This window comes from Sorex fumeus, unplaced genomic scaffold (genome assembly GCF_029834395.1).
Source record: "Sorex fumeus unplaced genomic scaffold, SorFum_2.1 ptg000233l, whole genome shotgun sequence".
Classification (NCBI taxonomy): domain Eukaryota; kingdom Metazoa; phylum Chordata; class Mammalia; order Eulipotyphla; family Soricidae; genus Sorex; species Sorex fumeus.
The window spans coordinates 2,839,490-2,862,022 of NW_026606290.1; the positions used below are offsets into that span (position 1 = coordinate 2,839,490).

The window sequence follows — 22,533 nt, forward strand, 5'->3', positions numbered from 1 at the left end:
GACTCTGGCGCCCACATCGAAGCCTGCGTTTTTGTCCTGGAGCCGAGTCCTGGCCAGGATGTGGCTGCAGGTTGTTCATATCTGTGAAGCCCTGGGCCTGATTCCTGGCGTAGGAAAATGGGAGGAAGAGGAGGAGGAAGAGGAGGAGAGGAGGAGTAGGGATCGTCTTTGGGGCTGGGAGATGGCTCAGAGAACTAGGACAAACGTTCTGTGTGCAGGAAACAGGCTCATTCCTGGCAGCATGAGCGCCAGTGAGAGGGGCCCCCCCAAGTGCCTTTCAGTTTGATCCCAAAAACAAAGACAAAAATTAAAAGAGAGGGGAGAGCTTGAGTCGGGCCTGCTGGCATCAGAGCTGTTTCTTTGCCGCCTCAGGTGCTCACGGGAACAATCTCATTGCTGTCCTTGCCAAGTATATCTACCACAAACACGACCCGGCCTTGCCACGACTTGCTATCCAGCTGCTGAAGCGTCTGGCCACGGTAGGACCCGGCGTGACCCCAGATCACAGGAAAGCTGACTGCACAGTACAGCTTCTCCCGGATGAATGCACATTTCTTGTTTTGTTTCATCGGGGCAGTGCGGGTGCTACTCCCAGTGGTACTTGGGGGCTATGGGGCTGCTTTGAGCTCGGTGCTTGGGGTTTGCGTCTCGGGGTACCCAGGGACCAGACAGTGCTGGGATTGCATATCCGGGGCTGTTGCGCAGCAGAGCTCTTTTTTATTTTATTTTATTTATTTATTTATTTATTTTGGCTTTTTGGGTTACACCCAGCGATGCACAGGGCTTACTCCTGGCTCTGCACTCAGGAATTACCCTGGCGGTGCTCAGGGGACCATATGGGATGCTGGGAATCGAACCGGGGTCGGCCGCGTGCAAGGCAAATGCCCTACCCACTGTGCTATTGCTCCAGCCCCTCTTTTTCATTGTTTCTTTGCGTGAGTGGGCCCCATCTGACTGCTCGAGGCTCTGCACCCGGGTCCTTCCTGAGCTTGGGTGCTTGGAGGATCATATGCAGTCCCGGGTATTGAACCAGCGTCAGCCAATACAGGACGGGCAACTTAGCTCTGGCCTCCAGCACCACGTGTGCTCTTTGTCCTTTGCATCATCTGCCTGAACCTCTCTGACCTTTTTTGTGGGGGGGGGGGTGAGGGGAACACCTGGTGATGCTCAGGGCTTACTCCTGGTGGGGCTCAAGGAACTGCATGGGATGCCAGGGGTCGAACCCGGGTGGGCTGCATCCAAGGCAAACCTCCTCCCCGCTGTCCTGTTGCTCCTGCCCATCCCGACTATTGCACACACCTGCACTCATGCATCCTTGCGCAAATTGTGTTTGTGAAAGTTTATTTTTCCTGATTACAAAATACATTTTGTACTCATGTTAAAGCATTTAAATACTTTATAGATGGTTGTAACTTAGAAAAAAAAATGCTGTCGCCTGTGATCGCTTCACTCCAAGAGTCGCTGTGGACAGGCTGCTCTGTTCGTGTTGCTTGGGGAGCCACGTGGTGCCGGGGACAGAACCCCCTGGCCTCCCTCCGGCAAACCCTGCTCCTCCAGATGCTGTTCTCCTTTCCACTCTTCCTTTGATGTCGAGTCTCATTTCCTGCGATTTGTGGGGCAGCGGTAGCTTGTGGGGGGGGGGGGTCCCTTTAGACCCAGAGGGACCTGTGGGGCCCTTCCCTTGGCTCCTTTCCCTCAGCCTTGTGTGCCCTTTCCCAGGTGGCCCCCATGTCGGTGTACGCCTGCCTGGGCAGCGACGCCGCCGCCATCCGGGATGCGTTCCTGACGCGGCTCCAGAGCAAGATCGAGGACATGCGCATCAAAGTCATGATCCTGGAGTTCCTCACGGTCGCTGTGGAGACGCAGCCCGGCCTCATCGAGCTCTTCCTGAACCTGGAGGTGAAGGACGGCGCCGATGGCTCCAAGGTAAGACGTGCTCCCGTGGCGGGCGGGGGTGGGCCTCGCTGGGCCGCAGTGGGGGTGTCACGGCGCTGCTGTCGCCCGCAGGAGTTCAGCCTGGGGGCCTGGAGCTGCCTGCACGTGGTGCTGGAGCTGATCGACTGCCAGCAGCAGGACCGCTACTGGTGCCCGCCGCTGCTGCACCGCGCCGCCATTGCCTTCCTGCACGCCCTGTGGCAGGACCGGCGGGACAGTGCCATGCTGGTCCTCAGAACCAAGTAGGTGCCCCGCCTGGGGCCTGGCCTGCCAGACGGGACACCGTCCTTCCTGGGGCTCTGCCGGCCGTTGTGGGGGCGGGCGCCTGGGTGTCCCTCTTCCTCTCTGCTATGGACTGTCGCTGGGGTCACGGTGCTGGTGGGTGGGTGTGTGGGACTTGTCTGCTGTGGCCGCCAGCAGGTGGCGTCTGTCCTGAAAGGTGCCGATGCCTTTTCCGTGGGTGCCCCAGCGCCCTCCCGCACGCAAGCCCCTTCAGCTGGCCTGCTGTTGCTGAGGAATGGGAGACCCCGCTGAGAGTGACCAGGCAGACCCCGGCTCCTTGGGCCCTGTGCACGGAGGGAGGAGTCAGAGGCCTGCCTCGGCCCTGGCGCATGTGGCTTTCGAGCCGACTGCTTGCCCTGTGTCGGGGTAGACGTCTTCTGGTCCAGGAAACTGCGTTTCTCTAGGCCCCGCTGGGCTGCTTTTGTGTTGGATGGGGGGCTGGCGCCTGCCCAGGGGCAGGGAGGGAGGGGCGAGGAGCTGCGGGACTCCAACGGGCGTTTTCCTTCTAGACCCAAGTTTTGGGAGAATCTCACCAGCCCCCTGTTTGGATCCCTGTCTCCTCCCTCGGAGACATCCGAGGTAAGCCAAGGTGGGTGCGGCCGTTCCCGCCTCCCTGGGCGTTCTGCCTGGGGCCCTGCTTGTCCCCGGTGACCGTCCGCTTGCCCCCTGCAGCCCAGCATCCTGGAGACCTGCGCTCTGATCATGAAGATCATTTGCCTGGAGCTTTACTACGTCGTTCAGTGAGTCCTCTCCCTGCTGGGGGTTTGCTCTCGCGCTCGTTGGCGGGGTGGGGAGACACCGCAGCGGCCCAAGGTAGAGGTGACGGCTGGTCTGGGGCCATTGGGGGGGCCGCTGAGCTTGTTCCTGGCCAGTCCGTTGATGGCGTTTATGATTGTCAGAGCGACATTGTGCCGCAAGCCCCATGCGCGGGATTTATGGAGGAGCCCGGGGAAGTAGGAGCCTCACGCTGGAGCGAGCCTGGAGCCGCCGGCCTTTAGCCCATGTGAGGTCGCCTTCTCTGCCTCAGCCAGGGTCCGCGCCCGTCACGGCCCAGCGCCCGCCTGGCCCGACCGGGCTCTGTCCCTCTGACCCCCTAGGGGCTCCTTAGACCAGTCGCTGAAGGACACGCTCAGGAAGTTCTCCAGCGAGAAGCGCTTCGCCTACTGGTCGGGCTACGTGGGGTCACTGGCGGCGCACACGGCACGCGCGGAGGACAGCGGCTGCACCTTCTCAGTGGAGTCCCAGATGCTCGTCTCCGCCTGGCGGGTGCTGCTCATCGTCGCCTCCAGCCACGTAAGGTTCTGGGGAGGCTGGTGGGATCCCCACCTGCCCATGGGTGCCCCCTCCTGTCCCTGGCCCCGAGCGGCTTGGTGTTTGCCGACTTCAGTGTGGGGGATGCACTGGGTACAGCGGTAGTGGGTGGTGACTGCAGCATGGAGGGGAGGGATGCACCGGATACAGTGCAACAGATACAGTGGAAATAGGTGGTGACTGCAGCATTGGGGGATGCACCAGATACAGCAGTAATGGGTGGTGACTGCAGTGTGGGGGGAACGCATTGGATACAATGTAGTGGATGGTGACTGCAGCATGGGGAGATGCACCAGTGGTAGTGGGTGGTGACTGCAGCATGGGGGGACACACCGGATACAGTGTAGTGGGTGGTGACTGCAGTGTGGGGGGAGGGACGCATCGGATACAGTGCAGCAGATACAGTGGAAATGGGTGGTGACTGCAGTGTTGGGGGATGCACCGGATAAAGGTAGTGGGTGCTGACTGCAGCGTTGGGGGATGCACCAGATACAGCAGTAATGGGTGGTGACTGCAGTGTGGGGGGAACGTATGGGATACAATGTAGTGGGTGGTGACTGCAGCATGGAAGATGCACTGCAGTGGTAGTGGGTGGTGAAGTGGGCAGGTGTGTTCTGGGGCCCCCCTCCTGGAGCTGGGCACAGTGACCCTGGCTGCTGCTGGCGGATGTGGGAGAGGGCAGTCTGGGCAGGGCCACACAGAAGGATGCCCCGGGCAGTGAGGGAGGGTTTGTCTCCCTGGAAGGGCCCAGTAGGATGTGGTCAGGAGGGGAAAGTGTACCAGGGCTCAAGGTGGAAACTGGGAAGTGGAAGTGGCTGCACACTCAGTCCCCGAGCTGGTTAGCTCAGCAGACTGCCCGGGACCGACTGGGTCGTCCCGCTGTATCGCAGGGTTGGCCCCAGACTAGCACGGAGAGAGACTGCTCGGCTGACCCAGGACACTGTTTCCTGCACTCTGAGATCTGTGCGGGTCAGAGCGATAGTGCAGTGTCTAGGGCTTACTGAGGGCTGAGCCGCATCGGATCCCCGGCGCTACTTATGGTCTCCGCAGCACAGAACCAGGAGTAGGCACCGTCAGGCATGGCCCCAAAATTATAAAAAAGAAAAATAGGAGCTGAAGCGATAGTCCAGCAGGGTGGGCACTTGCACGCGGCCAACCCAGGTGCGATCCCTGGGACCCCCTTCTGGTTCCCCGTGTGTGAGGCCAAGTCAGCCCTGAGCGGTGTTGTTGTGGCCTGAACACTCAAAGGAAAGAACAGACTGGGAGGTTTCCCTGGGCCTCTCACAGGCGGAGGTCGTGCACCTGACGGACGCCGCGGTGCGCTGCCAGCTCTTCCTGGATGTGCTGGACGGGACCAAAGCCTTAGTAAGTGCGTCTGGGCGGGTCCCGGACCTCGGGACGCGGGGGGTGGAGGGCGCGCTCGGCAGCCCTGCTGACGCCGCTGTTCTCCCCACAGCTCCTGGTGCCCGGCTCGGCCAACTGCCTGCGCCTGGGGTCCATGATGTGCACGCTGCTGCTGGTCCTCCTGCGCCAGTGGAAGGGGTGCGCCCTCCCCCGGGCGGACATGGGCTGGGGGCTGGGCGCAGGCACTCGGGACCTTCCGCGAGGCTCTTACCTCCGTCCTCTCTAGAGATTTGGGGCCGGTGGACACGATCCTCGGGCCCTTGACGGAGATCCTGGAGGCCGTGCTGCAGGCTGACCAGCAGCTCATGGAGAAGACCAAAGCCAAGGTGTTCTCCGCCTTCATCACGGTGCTGCAGATGAAGGAGCTGCGAGGTGAGACCCAGGGCCCGCTACCCGCACCCCGGCAGGGCTGCTCCTCCCCCCACCCCCCGCCCGCCTCGTGCCTGTGGCCACCCCTCCCCATGTGCCCCACAGTGAGCGACATCCCCCAGTACTCGGAGCTGGTGCTGAGCGTCTGCGGGACACTGCAGGAGGAGCTGATCGCACTCTTCGACCAGACCCGGCACAGTCTGGCCCCGGGCGGCACCGAGGACAAGGACAGCATGGAGACGGACGACTGCGCCCGGGCGCGCCACAGAGACCAGCGAGATGGGGTGAGCCACCGGCCCCGGGACGGACTCAGGCTGTGCAGGGGAGCGTCGTGCCTGCCGACTGTCGGGAGGGCCGCAGGCTTCCTGGGGCTGTGGGCCAGGCAGGAGGGCGTGGATGCCCGGGCCCCATGACGCCCAGGCCCCATGTCAGGAGCATAGGCAGGAGACCGGAGAGTTGGGTCTGTTCGCTAGAACATGGTGCCGGCTGACCTGTGTCGGAGACGAGCTCGCTTGGGCCCCACCCGTTTCATACAGTGGGATAAAACGAATGATAACGTCCAGGGCTTTCTAAGGTGGGAATGTGGACAGGGGGCTTCGGGTGCTAGGCACGGAAGGGTCAGTGACCCAGGACGGTCTGCTCAGCGGGGGCACTACCCGCACTTTGCAGCAGGCGGAGTCTCCGAGGCCTGTGGAACTGCAGCCGCGTGGGGAGCTGCTGCCTCCCGCGCCCCCCCCCCCCCCCAACACACACACACTACTTCCTTCCCTTTGACCCTCTTCCCCCTGGGCCCCAGCAGGTGTGTGTCCTGGGCCTGCACCTGGCCAAGGAGCTGTGTGAGGTGGACGAGGACGGCGACTCATGGCTGCAGGTGACGCGGACACTGCCCGTGCTGCCCACGCTCCTGACCGCCCTGGAGGTGAGCCTCCGCCTGAAGCAGAACCTGCACTGCACCGAGGCGGCGCTGCACCTGCTGCTCACGCTGGCCCGGACCCAGCAGGTAGGCCCGGCTCCCCCCAGCCTCAGTCCCTGCTCGCCGGCCCCCTCCCTCTCCCCCCTTACTCACTCCCGGTCTTGCCCTCCAGGGGGCCGCAGCCGTGGCAGGAGCCGGCATCACCCAGAGCATCTGCCTGCCCCTGCTCAGCGTGTACCAGCTCAGCAGCAACGGCGCCGGGCAGGTGAGTGGTGGTGCCCCGGGCTGGCCCGCCCAGCCCCGCACGCCCTCATCCCGCCCGTTCTCTGCCGCAGACCCCGGGCACCTCTCGGAAGTCGCTGGACGCCCCCTCGTGGCCGGGGGTCTACCGCCTGTCCCTGTCTCTGATGGAGCGGCTGCTCAAGACGCTGCGCTACAACTTCCTGACCGAGGCCCTGGACTTCCTGGGGGTGCACCAGGAACGCACCTTGCAGGTGGGGCCTGGGGATGTCGCGGGGGCCCACGGCGGCATTCCCAGTCAGCGTCGGTGGGCCCAGAGCCCCACGGCCTGTCCCTCCGTCTCCCCAGTGCCTGAACGCCGTGAGGACGGTGCAGAGCCTCGCCTGCCTGGAGGAGGCGGACCACACGGTGGGCTTCATCCTGCAGCTGTCCACCTTCAGGAAGGAGTGGCACTTCCACCTGCCGCGGCTGATGCGGGATGTCCAGGTGGGGCCCCGCGCGTCCCCCAGGGAGCTCCCGCCGCACGTGCACTCCGAGGGCTGGACAGCCGGTACTGCCCGGAGGGCGCTTGCCTTGCACACAGCTGACCCAGGTTCGATTCCTGGCACACGCAGGCTCCCCTGCACTCGGCACAGAGCCAGCACGGGCCCACCGCTCAGCATGGGGCAGCGTCCGTATGCCCGAGGCCTGCAGGGATCCCAGACAAACACGCTCAGACGCCGCGTTCGGGCCGTGACTCCAAAGGCCCGAGCCTGTGTGCTACATGCCTGAGGCGCCGAGTTCAATCCCTGACGGTGCCTGGCCCCCTGCCAGGCCGCGTAGTTCCGGAGTGACCCCGGGACCCCGGAGCAATGCTGGACCGCTCCCTCTCCCCACAGCCAAGAACCCGGGCTCTGTCCTTGGCTCACCGGGCCGAGGAGCAGGCCTGGAGCGGGGAACCTACGGGAGACCCCGGGCTTCGTGCTTCGTCCCCCCGAGGCCTTCCCTCCAGTCCAGTTGGGGGGACGGTGGAGTCGGGTGGGCAGGCTGGAGCAGAGCAGAGCCTGTCAGACCCCTCGTGCCCACGCCAACCTCGTGTTTGTCGCAGGTCACCCTGGGCTACCTGTGCCAGGCCTGCACCTCCCTCCTGCATAGCCGCAAGATGCTGCAGCACTACCTGCAGGTGAGGACCGGGCCGGGGGGCGCCCGCTCGCCCCTGCGCCCCGCCCCCCTCACCGCTGTTTCTCCCCCAGAGCAAGAACGGGGACGGCCTGCCCTCGGCCGCCGGCCCCCGCCTCCAGCGACCACTGGCTGCCCCCGCGGCTTCCTCCCGGCAGCCCAGCGCGGACACGGAGGCCTCGGAGCAGCGGGCCTTGCACACGGTCCAGTATGGCCTCCTCAAGATCCTCTGCAGGACCTTGGCGGCGCTGCGCCACTTCAGCCCGGACGTCTGCCAGATCCTGCTGGACCAGGTACCGCTGGCCGGCGCCAGCCCGAGGCTTTGCCATGCTTCGCGCGCGGCCTCCTGGGCTCCGACGTCCGGCGGGGCCCAGAGCGCTCGTGTTTGCTTGGCAGTCCCTGGACCTGGCCGAGTACGACTTCCTGTTCGCCCTGAGCTTCACCACGCCCACCTTTGACTCCGAAGTGGCCCCCTCCTTCGGGACCCTGCTGGCCACGGTGAACGTGGCCCTCAACATGCTTGGGGAGGTGAGTGGGGGCTGTAGTGCCCCGGGGCCAGCCGGGCAGGACCCCCCCCAGGCCGCCGCGACTGAACCCCGTGCTCCTCGCTCTCCCAACAGCTGGACAAGAAGAAGGAGCCTCTCACGCAGGCTGTGGGGCTCAGCACGCAGGCAGAAGGGAGCCGAACGCTCAAGTAAGGCGCCCCCGGGAGCTGGGGGCTGGGCCAGCCCTGGCCACTGGCAGCCCTGCAGCCCCCGACTGCCCTGCCCTCCTCGCAGGTCCCTGCTGATGTTCACCATGGAGAACTGCTTCTACCTGCTCATCTCCCAGGCGATGCGCTACCTGCGGGACCCGGCCGTGCACTCCCGGGACAAGCAGCGCATGAAGCAGGAGCTCAGCTCCGAGCTGGTAGGGGCATGGGGGCGGGGGGGGGGGGGGAGCGGCAGTCCCTGGGCCGCGGGGCTCACGGCCTCTCTCTCTCCCCAGAGCACACTGCTCTCCAGCCTCTCGCGCTACTTCCGCCGGGGCGCCCCCAGCTCCCCCGCGGCGGGGGTCCTCCCCTCCCCGCAGGGCAAGTGCAGCTCTGCGTCCAAGGCCGGCGCCGAGAGCCAGGAGCCCCTCATCCAGCTCGTACAGGCCTTCGTCCGCCACGTGCAGAGATAGGACGGTGCCACGCTGCCCGCTGCCTGTCCACCAGCCTGTGCCCCGGGGCACGGGGCGCCACCCACCCGCCCGCCCACCCGCAGCTGCCCCTCACTAACGGCGTTATTTTTGTAACAGAGAAGAGGTCAACTGCAGGGGCGGGACCCTTGAGCCGGCCCACTCCTGCCCGGAGTGGGGTGGCGCCCGTCCTGCACCCGCAGCACTTGCCAGGCCTGGCCCCGAGCCTTGTCACGTGCTGTCCGCGGAGGCCGGCCTGGGCCGCAGGAGCTGCTTTCCAGGCTCCGTTGTTGCAGTTTTTGGTAATACTGTGGTCTATTTATACAGATATTAAAGCCCTCTTTATAGAGCGTGTGCGCCGTGCTTCTGCTTCGGGTGGCGGCCAGCCCCTCCCAGGTCTGCCTTGCCCAGGAGTCCGGGCGGGGCGTTGGCCGGCGGGTGCCAGGGGAATGCTGTGGTGGGACCCAGCGGGCGCTCAGAGCTCCAATTATAGTCGGTCCCACAGAGGACCTGCCCGCTCTCAGGGCCTGATGCTGGCCAAGGGCCAACCCGACCTGCCCACAGCCCCCCCACCGCCCTCATGTGGCGTCTTGCAGACGGGTCCATGGGGGCCCTCTTGCCCCACCCACCCTGTAGGAAGGTGGCTCCTGGGGGGGGCGGGGGGTGCTTTCACCCAGCCCGGGGCCAGCCTGTGAGGCCGGGAGTCCCAACAGACGAGGCTCCGCACACGCGCAGGGAAGGTTTTATTCGTCACTGGCTAGGCAGCAAGCAGACAGGCCGAGTAAAAAGACCGTGAAAAAGTGACTGGTGAGGTGGGCTGCAGCCCTGTGCCCACCCGCCCACCCGCCCGCCACTCTCTCGCTGCGGCGGGCGATGGAAAGATAGCAAGGGGCTCCCGCCTGCCAGGGCCCCTCTGCCCGGGCAGGAGCGGGAGGGCGATGCTGCAGGCGGTGGGGGGGCTCCGGACCACCGGTCAGAAGCGGGCCGGGTCGGGGCTGGCCTCCCGCCCCTCAGCTGAGCAGCTCCAGGTAGGTGACGGGGACTTTGCCCTTCTTGTTGCCTCGCTCGCCCATGAGCCAGTCGGGGTCCATGCCAGGCAGGCTGTAGACGGTGAGCAGCTGCAGGGGGCAGAGGCGCATCTGCAGGCTGGCACCGCCCCGCCCACGGGCCCCACCCCTCCCCGGTCCACACACCTCGTCGGCCAGCAGGGCCAGCTCGCTGCTGTCGGCCGCCTCGTAGTCGTAAAGCACTCGGGCTTTCCGGGTGCCACTGGCAGGGGGTGCCACCTCCTCCAGGCAGAGGGCAGCTTCCCCTGCAGGGGCCGCGCCAGCCCCCGGGGCCACCACCGGCATCGTGGCGGTGCTCGGCGATGTGCTGGTCACGGGTGGGGAGCCGGGCTCCGTGCTGCCCACGAAGGTGCCCGGAAACCTGGGAGGAGTAGGCGCGGCTCAGCGGCCCGCGCCCCCCGAGCGCCCCTGCCCCGCTCACCCTCACCTGCCGGGTACTTACGTGGCTCCCTGGGAGCTGGCGGCATGCGGGGAAGCAAAGCAGGGGTGAGCTGCGGCCCAGCCTGCCCCCTCACCCGCCCCGCCTCACCCCACCCGGGCCCCCCGCCAGCGGGGACGGACAGCGGGGTCCCCCGGGCACCTGCCCAGCTGTTTCTGTAAGTCCAGCATGTGGCGGTAGCACTGCGCGTAGTAGGTTGTCTGAGACTCCACAAACTCGTGAAGGCAGCGAAGGTGGTTGACCTGGGGGAGGCCAGCGAGGTGGTCAGTGGTCAGCGTGGCCCAGACCCCGGCCGTGCCCCGCCCTCCCGGCCCGCCGCACTCACGTGTGTGCTGCTGATGCCCTCCAGCAGGAGCCGCGTCACTTCCGCCTGCCGGTCAAACTCGGTCTGGGCCACTCGCAGCTCCTGCTCGGCCTGCAGGACACAGGGCTCCGCTCGTCCCCGGGCCAGCGCCCTCCTCCCTCCAGGCGCCACCCCCGAGCCCACACTGCCCCAAGCTCCAGGCCGGCAGCCACACTCACCTTGTCCACCTCATCGTTCCAGAGCTGCAGGGACCATGCAGGACCGGCGAGCGGGCAGGGAGAAGAGGGAGGACACTGACCCCCAGGCCTGCCCCAGCCCTCCCGGCCCCTCCCGAGGCCTGGCGTGAGGGGGCAGCGGTCCCTCGTGCCACATGCAGGGGGCAGAGGCAGCTGGCAGCGTCGGCCCCAGCCGGGTCCGGGCGTCCAGCAGAGCGAGCGTCCCCCCACCCCACCTGGCTGAGCTGCCGGGCCGAGAGGGAACAGCACCCGGTGCCCAGAGCCCACTCGGGCAGTGCCCGTCCCGGGAGCTTCGACCCGGCCCAGGAAGTGGGGAGGAAGCCCCCACCCCAGAGGGAAACCTGAGCCCGAAACGCGGGCAGAGGACAGAGCTGTCCCCAGGGCGCCCGGTGGGGAGTGGCCTGCCGAGCCGGCCAGGATGCCCAGCACCAGCTGCACGGCCAGGAGGGGCAGCGAGGACAAAGGCAGCACAGTGGGGGAGGGGGTGCCGGCCACTCCCGGACTTGACAGTCGGGACGAGAGACAGACGTCCACAGCTTCCCCGGCGCCATCCAACCTCAGCTCCCCCGGCCACACCCGCAGGTGGCAGCCGGGACCCCGGGGGGCGCGGCGGCTGCTCCCACCTCAGTTCTGCAGCAGCGCTCACAGCCGGGCAGGCCGGGAGAGCGGGCGCGGGGGGGCTTACCGCGGAGGCGCTGGCCGAGAGAATGTAATTACGAGGTCTAGTCTCCTGAAAGTCAGGCACCGTCTGGCGGGAACAGAGGCACGGAAGGGCGTCACGCGGGGGCCCGGGGCCCGCCCAGCCGCCCACTGGGCGAGGAGAGGACACACAGCCCAGCGGGGTCTGGACTCGGCACAGTCACCACCAGAACCAGTGGCCCCTGCCACCAGCCGGGCCCGCCTCCCGGAGCCCAGCCACCCCGTGCCCCTGCCGCACCCCAACTCCCTCCAGCCCCAAATGTGCATAGGCCACTACTGGCTCCTGTGCGCCCTGCCCTGCCCTCCCCTCCTCTCCCCTCCCCACGACAGATGGATGCACAGATGGGCCGTGACAGCCTGAGGCCTTTGCAAAGAGTCGCCTCCCGGGCTTCCGTGCCAGGGGGGTCCCCTCCCAACCAGGAGCTCTGCAGGGAGAACAGCTGCTTGCAAAAAGGCCGCGGGGCCGTGCCCTGCGTCACACGCACACACAAGGGCCCACCACGGGCACACACAAGCAGCACAGCACGTGGGACAGGTATACTCACATCTCCCTCACACTGAGCCAAGTTACCCAAAGCAGAACGGAAAGAACAAAAAACACGAGAGTTAGTCCACAGCGCGGGCGCCAGCTGGCCGAGACGCCCCACCCCTCTGGGTGCAGAGGGCTGCGGGGGCGTGGCCGGGGGGGTTCGGGACCCTCAGGGGGGCTACGCTCGGGCGTAGCCGGGTGGGGGGGCGGGAGGGGAGCTTGTCCTGGCCAGGTTAGTCCAGAGGGTTAGTGCGGCTGAGTGACGGGGGACGGCAGTGAGGTGGGGCAAGGGCACCCCTAGGGGGGCTGAGAGCCCGCTACACCCCCACCCAGCCACCGGGGCCACGGAGGGCTCCCAGACTGAGCCCCCAACTCCGACGCCCAGCACAGCACTTGGGCCCGCCCCGAGTCTGGGACTTCCAGCTCTGGCCCCGGATAGCCGGGCATGCCCACCCTCAGCTCCTGTCCTCCAGCCGGGCCTGACAGCCTGCACAGGCCCAGGCCACAGCCCCTCTCGACTGCCCAGCACAGGCCCTGGGGGCTGGTCACGCGGCGGGCAGGGACAGAGGGAGGACAGCAGAGGCAGCAGCAGCAGGGCCAGCCGGGCAGGAACATGCAAGAAGCTACCGGGGCTGCCCTGACCTCCCGGGACAGCAGGGCTCTGGCGGGGCGGGGGCAGCCCAGGAACCCCCGCCAGGCCTCTTCGGCACTGCCGCCACTGCCGCCGCCGGGCCCAAGGTCAGGGTTCATGCAGGGCCGGCACCTACCGTGGCTTTGGCTTCGGCCGCCTTGGCCTTCTTGAGCCGCGCCTTGCAGGCGTCCAGGTCCAGGCGGCGGTTCTGCAGGAGCCGCCGCTCCTTCTGTGGGCCGAGGGGGACAGGCAACCGTGAGGGAAGGCGGCCGCGGACACCGGTGGACGCGCGGGAGTGGCCAGGGCCGCCCCTCACCGAGATGGTCTTCCAGTCCCCTTCCAGGAAGTTGCGCAGGGGCGTGAGGAAGTTGACGGAGGCCGTGTGGATGAAGTCCCGCTCCGTGGCCCCCAGGCGCTTCTCGGCCTCGGCCACTTTGATCAGCGTCTTCCCTGGGGACACAGACCAGCCAGGACGGGGTCAGTGAGCGTGAGCGCCAGACACGCCTTCCACTGGACCTGGTTCGATTCCTGGCGCTGCACAGTCCCCCGAGCACATCCAGGTGTGACCCTGGACACCCCCAAGGGGCACCACATCCTCGGGTCCCTGCACGCACGTAACTGCTGATCTGGATGGCACAGAGTCACTGGTCGGGGTGTTGGGCCTCCTGAACGTCACTTGGGAAGCCCCCCCAAAAGAGTCAGGGGGAGTCAGGGAGTCGTAGCCAGGCTGGGGGCACACAGGGCACCAGCCCCAGTACTGCATGGTCCCCTACTTGGGGGGCCCCAGAGAAGCGGCATCACCTGACCCAAGCGTGCAGTGACCGGGCCTGGCTGGCTGGAGTGTGGCCAGAAGTGGGTCCCGGGCCCTGAGCGCTGCTCCCCGAAAGAGACAGGGGGTCTCAGAGCAACAGAAAAAGGAGCACAGCAGCCCCCACCCAAGCAATAATAAAGCTTTCCATGCACTGTTGGGGCAAAAAAAACCACATTTCTGGTCCTCCAAGCAGCACCAGAAACATCCCCCAGAAATAGCCCCTATATTCACGCAGTCGACCCGGGTTCGATTCCCAGCATCCCACATGGTCTCCCGAGTACTGCCAGGAGTAATTCCTGAGTGCAAAGCCAGGAGTTGCCCCTGAGCATCGCCGGGTGTGACCCGAAAAGAAAAAAAAAAAAAAGAACAGCCCCTATGTACTGCCAAAAAACAAACAACACTACCCCCTCCCCAAAAAAAACCAAACTAATTTAATTTCTGGACTCAAAGGCAAAGAATATAACCTATTCAAGGATGAAGGGGCCGGAGCGATAGTCCAGCGGGGAGGTGCTCGCCTTGCATGCGGCCAACCCGGGTTCGATTCCCGGCACCCCATATGGTCCCCCGAATACCACCAGGAGTGATCCCTGCGTGCAGAGCCAAGAGTCACTTCTGAGAATCATTGGGTGTGGCCACCCCCCCCCAAAAAAATAAAAGGATCAAGGGACCCTGGCAGCAAGGAGAGCAGTGTGGTTCTCAGTGTTTCAGGGGCGTCTATCCAGGCTCCGTGGTGCTGGAGCTCCCAAGGGTGGGGGTGGAGGGACGTGGCTTCCCTGGAAGACAGATGAGCACGACTGAAGCTGGGGGATGCACATTTTGGCTTGGAAGCTGGAACACTGGGACCTCCCGGAGCTGAGCAGCAGGAAAGCCTCTGGGGGTGGGGGAGGACAGGAGCGGCCTCTGGCCAGGTACAGTCTGAGCCCCCAATACCCACTCACCCAGCAGCAACCCCAGGAGAGAGGCTTGAAAGCCAAAGAAGAGGCGTGAGGCCCTGGGTTGGGTCCCGGCAGAGCAAACCCGGAGGAATTAGAGAGGAGACGAGGCCACATCAGGCCCAGCACGGAGCCCGCCCGGCAGGGATCTGAGCGTGAGGCCCCATGCTGAGAGCCTGCAACCGACCACCCGGACCCTAGTGCTGGACAGCGGGTGGCCCTGGCGGCCCCCAGCACAACACGGAGCCGGGCAGATCTCAGTGCATTGGGAAGAGGCTCACACAGACCCAAACGGCGGCCCCCAAATATGGTGGAGGTAACAGGACCAGGAAGGCCAGCCCAGCCCGCTCCAGCCCCATGGGGCAGGGAAGCATTCGGGGACCCTCGGCCACAGGGACACCCTCTGTCCCTGGCAGCATCAGTGACACCCGTCAAGGCCCAGAAGCCCAGAAGCCATAGCAGGGCACAGTCGGGCCCGGGATGCCAACACACAGCAGTGCGGGGATTGAGAGGGAGCATGACATGGCCAGAAGTCACGACCAGGACGCGCCGGGAGCCCCGAGCCTCGGCCCTGCATGCTGGCGGGGTGCAAAGCCACACCATGACCATTTTGGACAACAGCCGATCATCTCTCTTTCCTTTGGATGTTGGAGCACACCCAACAGTGCTGGGGGCTCGTAGGTGCCGAGGCGCAAGCCTAGGTCTCCTGCACACAAAGCCAGGGCTCTAGGGCAGGCCCCGGGTTCCTTCCCGGCACACACAGCAAAGCGAACCAACAAAATCCACGTCCAGCAAATCAATTGAGGGAAGGTTTCGGGGCACTTCCCAGGGACTGGGGAGAGAGAGCACAGTGGGGAGGACGCTTGACCTGCTGGCGGCCCACCTGGGTTCGATTCCTGGCACCCCCTCAGGTCCCTCCCCCGCCAGCCCGCCAGGACTGATCCCTGAGTGCAGAGCCAGGAGGAATCCCTGAGCACTGCCGGATGTGGCCCACGGACAAATCCCACCCCGTACCCCCTCAAAGGGGAGGCTTCCTTTTCACTTTACTTTTTTATTTATTTTGGGGTTTGTGGGCCACGCCCAGCAATGTGCAGGGCTTCCTCCTGGCTCTGTGCTCAGGGATCACTAATAGTGAGACCTGGGGACCCTGTGGGATGGCAGGGATCGAATCCAGGTTGGCCACATGCAAGGCGAGCGCCCTCTCTGTACTATCTCTCTGACCCTACCCCCAAATTTTTTTCATAGAAGAATGAAAACAGAAAAGGAGAAGGCAGGGGTTGGAGTGAGAGCACAGTGGAGAGGGGGCTGGCTCGCCTTGCACGTAGCTGACCTAGGTTTGACCCCCGGCATCCCACATGGTCCCCTGAGCACCACCAGGAGTGATTCCTGAGTGCGGAGTCCGGAGTAAGCCCTGAACATTGCCAGGTGTGGCCACCCCCCCTCTCCCCCATCCACCAAAATAAAGAGAGAGCGGGGAAGGCAGGCTGGAGAGGCAGAACCAGGGTTAAGGCTCTTGCTGGCTGCATTTGATCCCGGGTTACAGGGTCCTGTGGGCTGGAGTGATAGCACAGCGGGTAGGGCGTTTGCCTTGCACTGGCCGACCCGGGTTCGCTTCCTCCGCCCCTCTCGGAGAGCCCGGCAAACTACCGAGAGTATCTCACCCGCACAGCAAAGCCTGGCAAGCTACCCGTGACGTATTCGATATGCCAAACACAGTAACAACAAAGTCTCCAATGGAGACGTTACTGGGCCCGCTCGAGCAAATCGATGAACAATGGGAGGACAGGACAACGCAGTGCTACAGGTCCTGTGGGTACCACTCAGAGTCACCCCCAGGCACAGAGGTTGGACCACTGATGGGTGTGGCACCAAGCCCCACCCTCCCAAAAGAAGAGAGGGGTGAGGAGATAGCAGTACATAAAATAGGCTGCTGGAGAACATTGGTGTGGTCCTTTCTCCCTGCAAGGCGTTTAGGCTTACTAAGTTACATCCGTCAGAGTCACTCCCATTCATCTTTAACATCTGTGGATCACCCATTTCCCCTAACCCTGTGACTGGTAAAGTCAGATTCTTCAGCGATCGCTGGATTTTGTATCTGTAAGGGAAATACTGCTTTTCTCTTTCCTTTATGCCAGTTTACGTTAAAGTAATGTCCCTTCTGTAGAGACACAGGTAGACAGTTCATGCTATGCTTTTGTAACTTGGGAGTTCATTGACTCCAAATCCTATTTACTCCTGGGCATCTATCATATTTACTCGACTTAAGCCTCAATTGCCCTTAGTTCCTCGCCCCCCAAAGGCAGGGTCCCTACGAGGGACTGGATGGACCCAGGGCAAGCCGTAAGTTACCCTGGCATCGAACAGGGATAGGCCAAGCACCACAAAACTTGTAAGTGAAGAGCAGAGTCATGGACAAACTCTGTCAGGCACCAAAAAGAAGTAACTGGATAAGGATCCTGCTGGGGTTAGGAAAGACTAACCTGGCCTGAGGACTGTAGTCTGGGATAGACAGCGAGATGTCCCCAGGAAAGCCACCCTTTAGGCTTAATATATCTCTTACTGTGTCCATCCAAAATGACGAGAAAGGGCTGGAGCAATAGTACAGCTGGTTGGGCATTTGCCTTGCATGCAGCCGACCCGAGTTCAATCCCTGGCAACCCATACGGTCCCCCAAGCACCACCTGGAGTGGTTCCTGAGTGCAGGGCCAGGAGGAAACCCTAAGCGTTGCTGGGTGTGGCCCCCCAGAAAAAATATGTAGAGAAAGATTATTAAGAAGTAAATTTAGGATGACTGTTTAAACGGATTTGGACTAAGCACAGGAGAAATATGCCCTTAGATGAAATTGGGCAGATCTCCTAGCAGGATGAGATTTTATCATAGCTTCCCAGAAAGGCGTTATATATGTTGATTGTGCTACCTCACCTCTGTGCAATTATCATACCTTTTTTTTTTTTTGGCTTTTTGGGTCATACCTTGCCATGCACAGGGGTTACTCCTGGCTCTGCACTCAGGAATTACCCCTGGCGGTGCCCAGGGGACCATATGGAATGCTGGGAATCGAACCCGGGTTCGTACAGTAATCAGCCGCGTGCAAGGCAAACGCCCTACCCGCTGTGCTATTGCTCCAGCCCCTACACCGACCTTTGATGTCTGGCTCTTAACTAACGCTGGGGGATGGGAATGGGGGAGGGTGAAACTGGAAACAGGAATGAGGCAGTGTGAGTCGAGAACGGAGACGAAGACTGGAATAAACGGTGACTGTGATCACCAACTAGCTTGGCGGGCTGGTGCCCTCCTCCATGCGGCTGGCCGGGGTGGGTGGAGACGCGGCTGATAGTCACGGTTTAATGCGTGCGGCTGCACCCACACTTTTTGAGCTCACCACAGGCTCTGCGGCAGGCACCCCTCACCCATCCCTCAGCACCCCGGGGTGCCCCCAAGTAAGAGAGACTCTGGGACCGGCCTCACCGTAGGATGTGGTGGGCCCCAGCTCACTGGCCGCGTCTGCCATGTACTGGGCCAGCAGCTCCCCGTTGGTGACTCGCGAGGGGACCTTCCTGTCCAGCTTCTCGTACAGGAACTCCTCCACGCGGGCACCTGCGGGAACAGCGCCCTCAGCGCCTGCCCCACGGGCGACACCCCCACCCAGCCCAGCCCGGCCCCGGCACCCGCACTCACTGGGGTTGGGCTGCAATAACACCTCCGTCTGCCGCAGGATTTTCTCCGTCCAGTTCTTGGTGCTGTCTGCCCGGGCCAGGAGGTTTTCAAAGTGGGCGTCCAGCTCTGTCTTCTCGGCCTGGCCAAACTTCTCCTCTGTGAACTGAGAGGGGTGGGGTCGGCGGGGGAGAGGACTGTCCCTACCCTCCCCCCACACACACACACATACACACATACACCCCACAACTGGAACTCAGGCCCTAAGAGCAAGAAAGTTCCAGACCCGTTGCATGACCTCTGTCAAATCATAGCGGGTGCTGGGCCGCCTCTGGCATAGTGATGTTCAGCCGGGGGCGGGTGGGGTGGGGGACTCGGCTGCTTCTGGAAACCCCCTAGAAGCCACAGGTTCCCGCTCCGACCTCAGACACACACGTGTATAAAGTCTAGCAAGGAACCTGGCCAGCGTGGGGCCTTCAGGTCTGCAGGGAAGAAGGGAAGACTGTGGAGAAAGGGATGGAGGGGCAGGGGGCTTGGGGCTCAAAGATGTGGGGCGAGGACTGGAGCGATGGCACAGCGGGGAGGGCGTTTGCCTTGCACGCAGCTGAGCCGGGTTCGATTCCTAGCATCCCATAGGGTCCCCTGAGCACCACCAGCAGTAATTCCTGAGTGCATGAACCAGGAGTAACCCCTGTGCATAGCCAGGTATGACCCAAAAAAGCAAAAATAAAAGATGTGGGGTGAGAGCACAGCAGGGAGGGTGCTTGCCTTGCACACGGCTGACCCAGCCTCGATCCCCGGCACCCCTTAGGGTCTCCTGAGCACCACCAGGAGTGATCCCTGAGTGCAGAGCCAGGAGGAACCCCTGAGCATCGCCGGGTGTGTCCCCTAAAATAAAACAAACAAACAAACAGGGGGCCCCTGGAGTGAGGAGCGAGATAGTACTGAGGTTAGGGCGTTTTTGCCTTGGGTGTGGCCAACCCGGGTTGAATCCTCCGGGTTTGATCCCCGATGCCCAACAACCCATATGGTCCCCCGAGAACCGCCAGGAGCAGTTCCTGAGTGCAAAGCCAGGAGTAACCCCTGAGCATCACCGGGTGTGACCCAAAGAGAAAAAAAAAGAAAAAACGGGCTGTTGAGTTTCGTGTCTCCTTTGGAGACTCAGGGTGGGAGATGTGGAGTGAGGAGGTTGGGGGGTGGGGGTGGTCGCTGGTGCCCCCAGGGCTGCAGCTGCTGTGAGTGGACAGGCAGCAGGAGAGGCCACTGCAGGGGGGCTGGCAGAAGGCGGTTCTGAAAACTTGGGGGTTTCCAGGGGGTCCCAGTAGACACCCAGAAACCAGCCAGGCCCAGCAGGAGCGGCCTGTTTGCCCCTCGGCGTGCTCTGGCCGGGGCTGGGGTCACACAGCAGGACATGTGGCAGGACAGATCCATCAGGGGAGACGAGGACCCCCAGCACCAACCCCCTGCCCCCCACGCTCCGGGAACAATCACAGTGTGACCACCGCAGCCTCGCAGACACCAGGCCCTTCCCAGGACCAGGCAGGGGTGAATCACTGGTGCGGGTGAGCTCGCCTCACCAGCCAGCCAGCCACCATTAATTATGCACCAGGCAGGGCTGGGGTTTCTCCGGGCGGGGCCGGTGCCTGCAGCACCCGTGGCTCTGGGCACCACCCTCCCCCTCCCCCCATCCCTCCCCACCCTGTCACCCCCTCACAGCCAGGGGGAGGAGGGCACAGAGCACAGAGCAGCGTAGAACCTGCTGCCCTCAACGCTGCCGGGAAGTTTCTGGAAGGCACCTTCTCTGCCACCCTAAGCACCCGGCTGGGGCCTGCTGTGTGTCAGTGGTCACTGGTCACTATCCACACTGTCCCCATCGGCCACAGCCTTGGGGTTCTTAGTGTTCATCGGTCACAGTTCTTAGGGTGCATGAGGGACCCCAGCCGCCAGGTTGCCCCTGCAGGGGCCCCAAACCTGCATTTGGCAGCCCCCATACCCCAGCTGCCCCCATGCCCCACCCAGCCCCTGCCTCCCTCTTGGTGCCACCCACTGGGCTGGGCCAGGCTGGGGTATGCCCCAGCACCCCCACCCAGATCCCCCAAGCTCAGGGCACTCTCCCGGGTCTAGAACCTCCGTGCCAAGAACTCCTGCCATCTGGGGCTGGAGTGATAGCACAGCGGGTAGGGCGTTTGCCTTGCACGCGGCCAATCCGAGTTCGATTCCCAGCATCCCATATGGTCCCCTGAGCACTTCCAGGAGTGATTCCTGCGTGCATGAGCCAGGAGGAACCCCTGAGCATCGCTGGGTGTGACCCAAAAAATAAACAAACAAACAAAAAAAAAAAACAACTCCTGCCATTCCCCCCTTTGGCCCAGCACTGGGGCCAGGCACCCACCATCTGGAGGCGGGTACAAGCCCGGAAGATACTAAGTGGGCAAAGGAGAAGCCCACCCTAGGCCGACGCTCGGAGGTCTGGGACATGATCCCCGAGCAATGCCAGAGACAAGCTCCAGCATCTCCGGGCATCGGTGTGGCCCTAAGCCCCCAGGATCCCCGTCCTGCGGCCAGGGGCCAGCCCTGAGGATGCCAGGCGTGCCCGGGGCGGCTGGGCGCGTCGGAGGCGGAGTGTGAGGGCGCTGGCAGACAGCGGGTGGGCGAGGAAGCTGGAGACAGCCTCTATTTATAAAGCTGCTGTCCCCCGCCTCCCGGGGCCCAGGACCTGTGCTGCGCGCGCCAGGCCCAGCGGGACCCGGGGCCAGGCCAGCCCAGCCCACACGGGAGGCCTGGCAGGCGCCGGCCAGGTCGGGTTCCAGGCCCACTGGAGCAGCAACGCGGCAGATCAGGTTCTCTCCGATGGAGAGATACGGCGGGGAGCGAAGGCTCCGCCCTGCAGGGGCTTGTCCAGGGGGGGCTGGACACAGGCAGCCCCCGGCCGGCTGGGGACAGGCAGCACACCCGCGCGCCGCTGGCTCTCCGGGGACGCTGTGCTTTCTAGTAAACACGGCAGATGGTCGTCCAGGCGCCAGCCGGCCACAGCCCGGGCTTCTGCCCGCCGCCAGCCCCCAGGCCCACCCGCCAGCGCCGCACCCGGGGAGCACAGCCTGCCCAAGGTCACGCAGCTCGGGAGCACAGGCTCCCCTTAAAACGTCCCTGGCACCAGCCTCGGCTCCACCACCCCATTTCCCAGACGGACAGACCGAGGCCCCCCACCCAAGGTCACGAGAGGTGCAGGCGCACCCGGCGCTGCCTCGGTCTCTCCGGCCGCACGGAGAGGGCCTGCTCCAGCGTCAGCACCGTGGGCCTGGCCAGCTTCCCACGGAAGGGCCCGGCCGAGACCCCGCCACTCCCGGGAGGGATGGGGCGGCCAGCGGAAACGGGCCCCGCGCGGACAGGGCAGAAAGGAAGTGACCGGCCCCCCGGCTTCCGGACGGACGCGCCAAGGGAGGGCGAGGGAGCGGGGGGCTGCTGCGTCGGCCCATTGCACCGGCGCGGACACTGAGGCCGCGGGCAGCCCCTGCGGCCGGGCCGGCCTGCCGGGCGCGGTCCCCGCGGGGCCGGCGGGGGAGGGAGGCGCCGTCCGCCCCGGCCCGGCCCGCTCCCCTCTCGGCCGGGCGGCGCGGGCCCGGGCCCGGGGAGCTAACCTGGCCGCCGGGGCCACCTCCCCGCGCGCCCCGCCGGACACCGGGCCGCGGCCTGGCCCGACCCCGCCCGGGCCCGGAGGGCGCGGCGGCAGCGCGGGCGCCGTGTCCCGGCCCGCGGCGCGCGGGGTCGCGGCAGGGCGCCCCGCGGCGGGATGCAGCCCCCCGGCCGCGACCCCGCGCACATCCCGGCCCCGCCGCTCACCTGCACGGCGCGCGTGAAGAAGATGCCCGCGTCCGACGCCAGCTTCTTCATGTTGAAGTCCATGGCGCGCCCAGGCCGGCCGCGCCCGGCCCCAGGCAGCCTGGCCGCCCCCCGCGCGCCGCCGGGGCCCGCACCCCGCCCACCTGCTGCCGCGGGTCGCCGTCCGCGCGCGCCGCCGCCCGCCGCCCGCCGCCCGCTGCGCCGAGCCGGCCGAGCCGAGCGCGCGGGGCGGGGCCTCGGGCGGCGGGGCGGGGCCTCGGGCGGCGGGGCGGGGTCTAGCTCGCGGGGCGGGGCCTCGGGCGGTGGGGCGGTGCCTTCGGTCTATGGGCGGGGCCTAACGCGCGGGGCGGAGCCTCAGGGGCTGTGCGCGGGACCGAGCGCGCGGGGCCGAGCCTCTGGGACGATGGGTTGGGGCCGAGCGCGCGGGTCCGAGCCTCGGGCGGCAGGCGAGGCCGAGCGCGCGGGGCGGAGCCTCCGGGCGGTGGGGCGGGGCCGAGTGCGCAGGGCGGAGCCTCCATGACAGAGCCTCCGAGAGGTGGGGGCCGGGCCGAGCGTGGGGGCGGGGCCGAGCGCATGAGGCGGGGCCGCTGGAAGGCGGGGCGTAGGGCGGTGGGGCA

General features: G+C 65.0%; 2 protein-coding genes across 3 annotated transcripts in view; one reads left to right on the forward strand and one right to left on the reverse strand.

Annotated features, from left to right (window-relative positions):
• NUP188 (nucleoporin 188) overlaps positions 1-9,124 on the forward strand; it is a 48,612-nt gene extending 39,488 nt beyond the window's left edge. The window contains exons 25-44 of the mRNA XM_056108893.1: positions 373-479; positions 1,720-1,926; positions 2,008-2,177; positions 2,727-2,796; positions 2,890-2,957; positions 3,315-3,510; positions 4,816-4,893; positions 4,985-5,070; positions 5,159-5,304; positions 5,407-5,585; positions 6,101-6,301; positions 6,387-6,479; positions 6,550-6,708; positions 6,803-6,940; positions 7,542-7,616; positions 7,687-7,905; positions 8,009-8,140; positions 8,233-8,306; positions 8,392-8,521; positions 8,600-9,124. Coding sequence (XP_055964868.1) covers positions 373-479; positions 1,720-1,926; positions 2,008-2,177; positions 2,727-2,796; positions 2,890-2,957; positions 3,315-3,510; positions 4,816-4,893; positions 4,985-5,070; positions 5,159-5,304; positions 5,407-5,585; positions 6,101-6,301; positions 6,387-6,479; positions 6,550-6,708; positions 6,803-6,940; positions 7,542-7,616; positions 7,687-7,905; positions 8,009-8,140; positions 8,233-8,306; positions 8,392-8,521; positions 8,600-8,776 — 2,705 coding nt within the window. The 3' untranslated portion in view covers positions 8,777-9,124. The remainder of the gene's footprint in view (positions 1-372; positions 480-1,719; positions 1,927-2,007; positions 2,178-2,726; positions 2,797-2,889; positions 2,958-3,314; positions 3,511-4,815; positions 4,894-4,984; positions 5,071-5,158; positions 5,305-5,406; positions 5,586-6,100; positions 6,302-6,386; positions 6,480-6,549; positions 6,709-6,802; positions 6,941-7,541; positions 7,617-7,686; positions 7,906-8,008; positions 8,141-8,232; positions 8,307-8,391; positions 8,522-8,599) is intronic.
• SH3GLB2 (SH3 domain containing GRB2 like, endophilin B2) overlaps positions 1-22,088 on the reverse strand; it is an 89,858-nt gene extending 67,770 nt beyond the window's left edge. The window contains exons 1-11 of one of the 2 annotated variants that reach the window (XM_056108902.1): positions 21,917-22,088; positions 18,101-18,242; positions 17,891-18,019; positions 12,995-13,128; positions 12,815-12,907; positions 11,505-11,567; positions 10,802-10,825; positions 10,605-10,694; positions 10,421-10,521; positions 9,967-10,201; positions 9,782-9,891 (exon numbers count right to left, since the gene is read on the reverse strand). In XM_056108902.1, the coding sequence (XP_055964877.1) occupies positions 9,784-9,891; positions 9,967-10,201; positions 10,421-10,521; positions 10,605-10,694; positions 10,802-10,825; positions 11,505-11,567; positions 12,815-12,907; positions 12,995-13,128; positions 17,891-18,019; positions 18,101-18,242; positions 21,917-21,979 (1,182 nt within the window). In that variant the 5' untranslated portion in view covers positions 21,980-22,088 and the 3' untranslated portion in view covers positions 9,782-9,783. The remainder of the gene's footprint in view (positions 1-9,781; positions 9,892-9,966; positions 10,202-10,420; positions 10,522-10,604; positions 10,695-10,801; positions 10,826-11,504; positions 11,568-12,814; positions 12,908-12,994; positions 13,129-17,890; positions 18,020-18,100; positions 18,243-21,916) is intronic. The other variant, XM_056108903.1, reaches the window with a different exon arrangement.
• Positions 22,089-22,533: the final 445 nt, after the last annotated feature.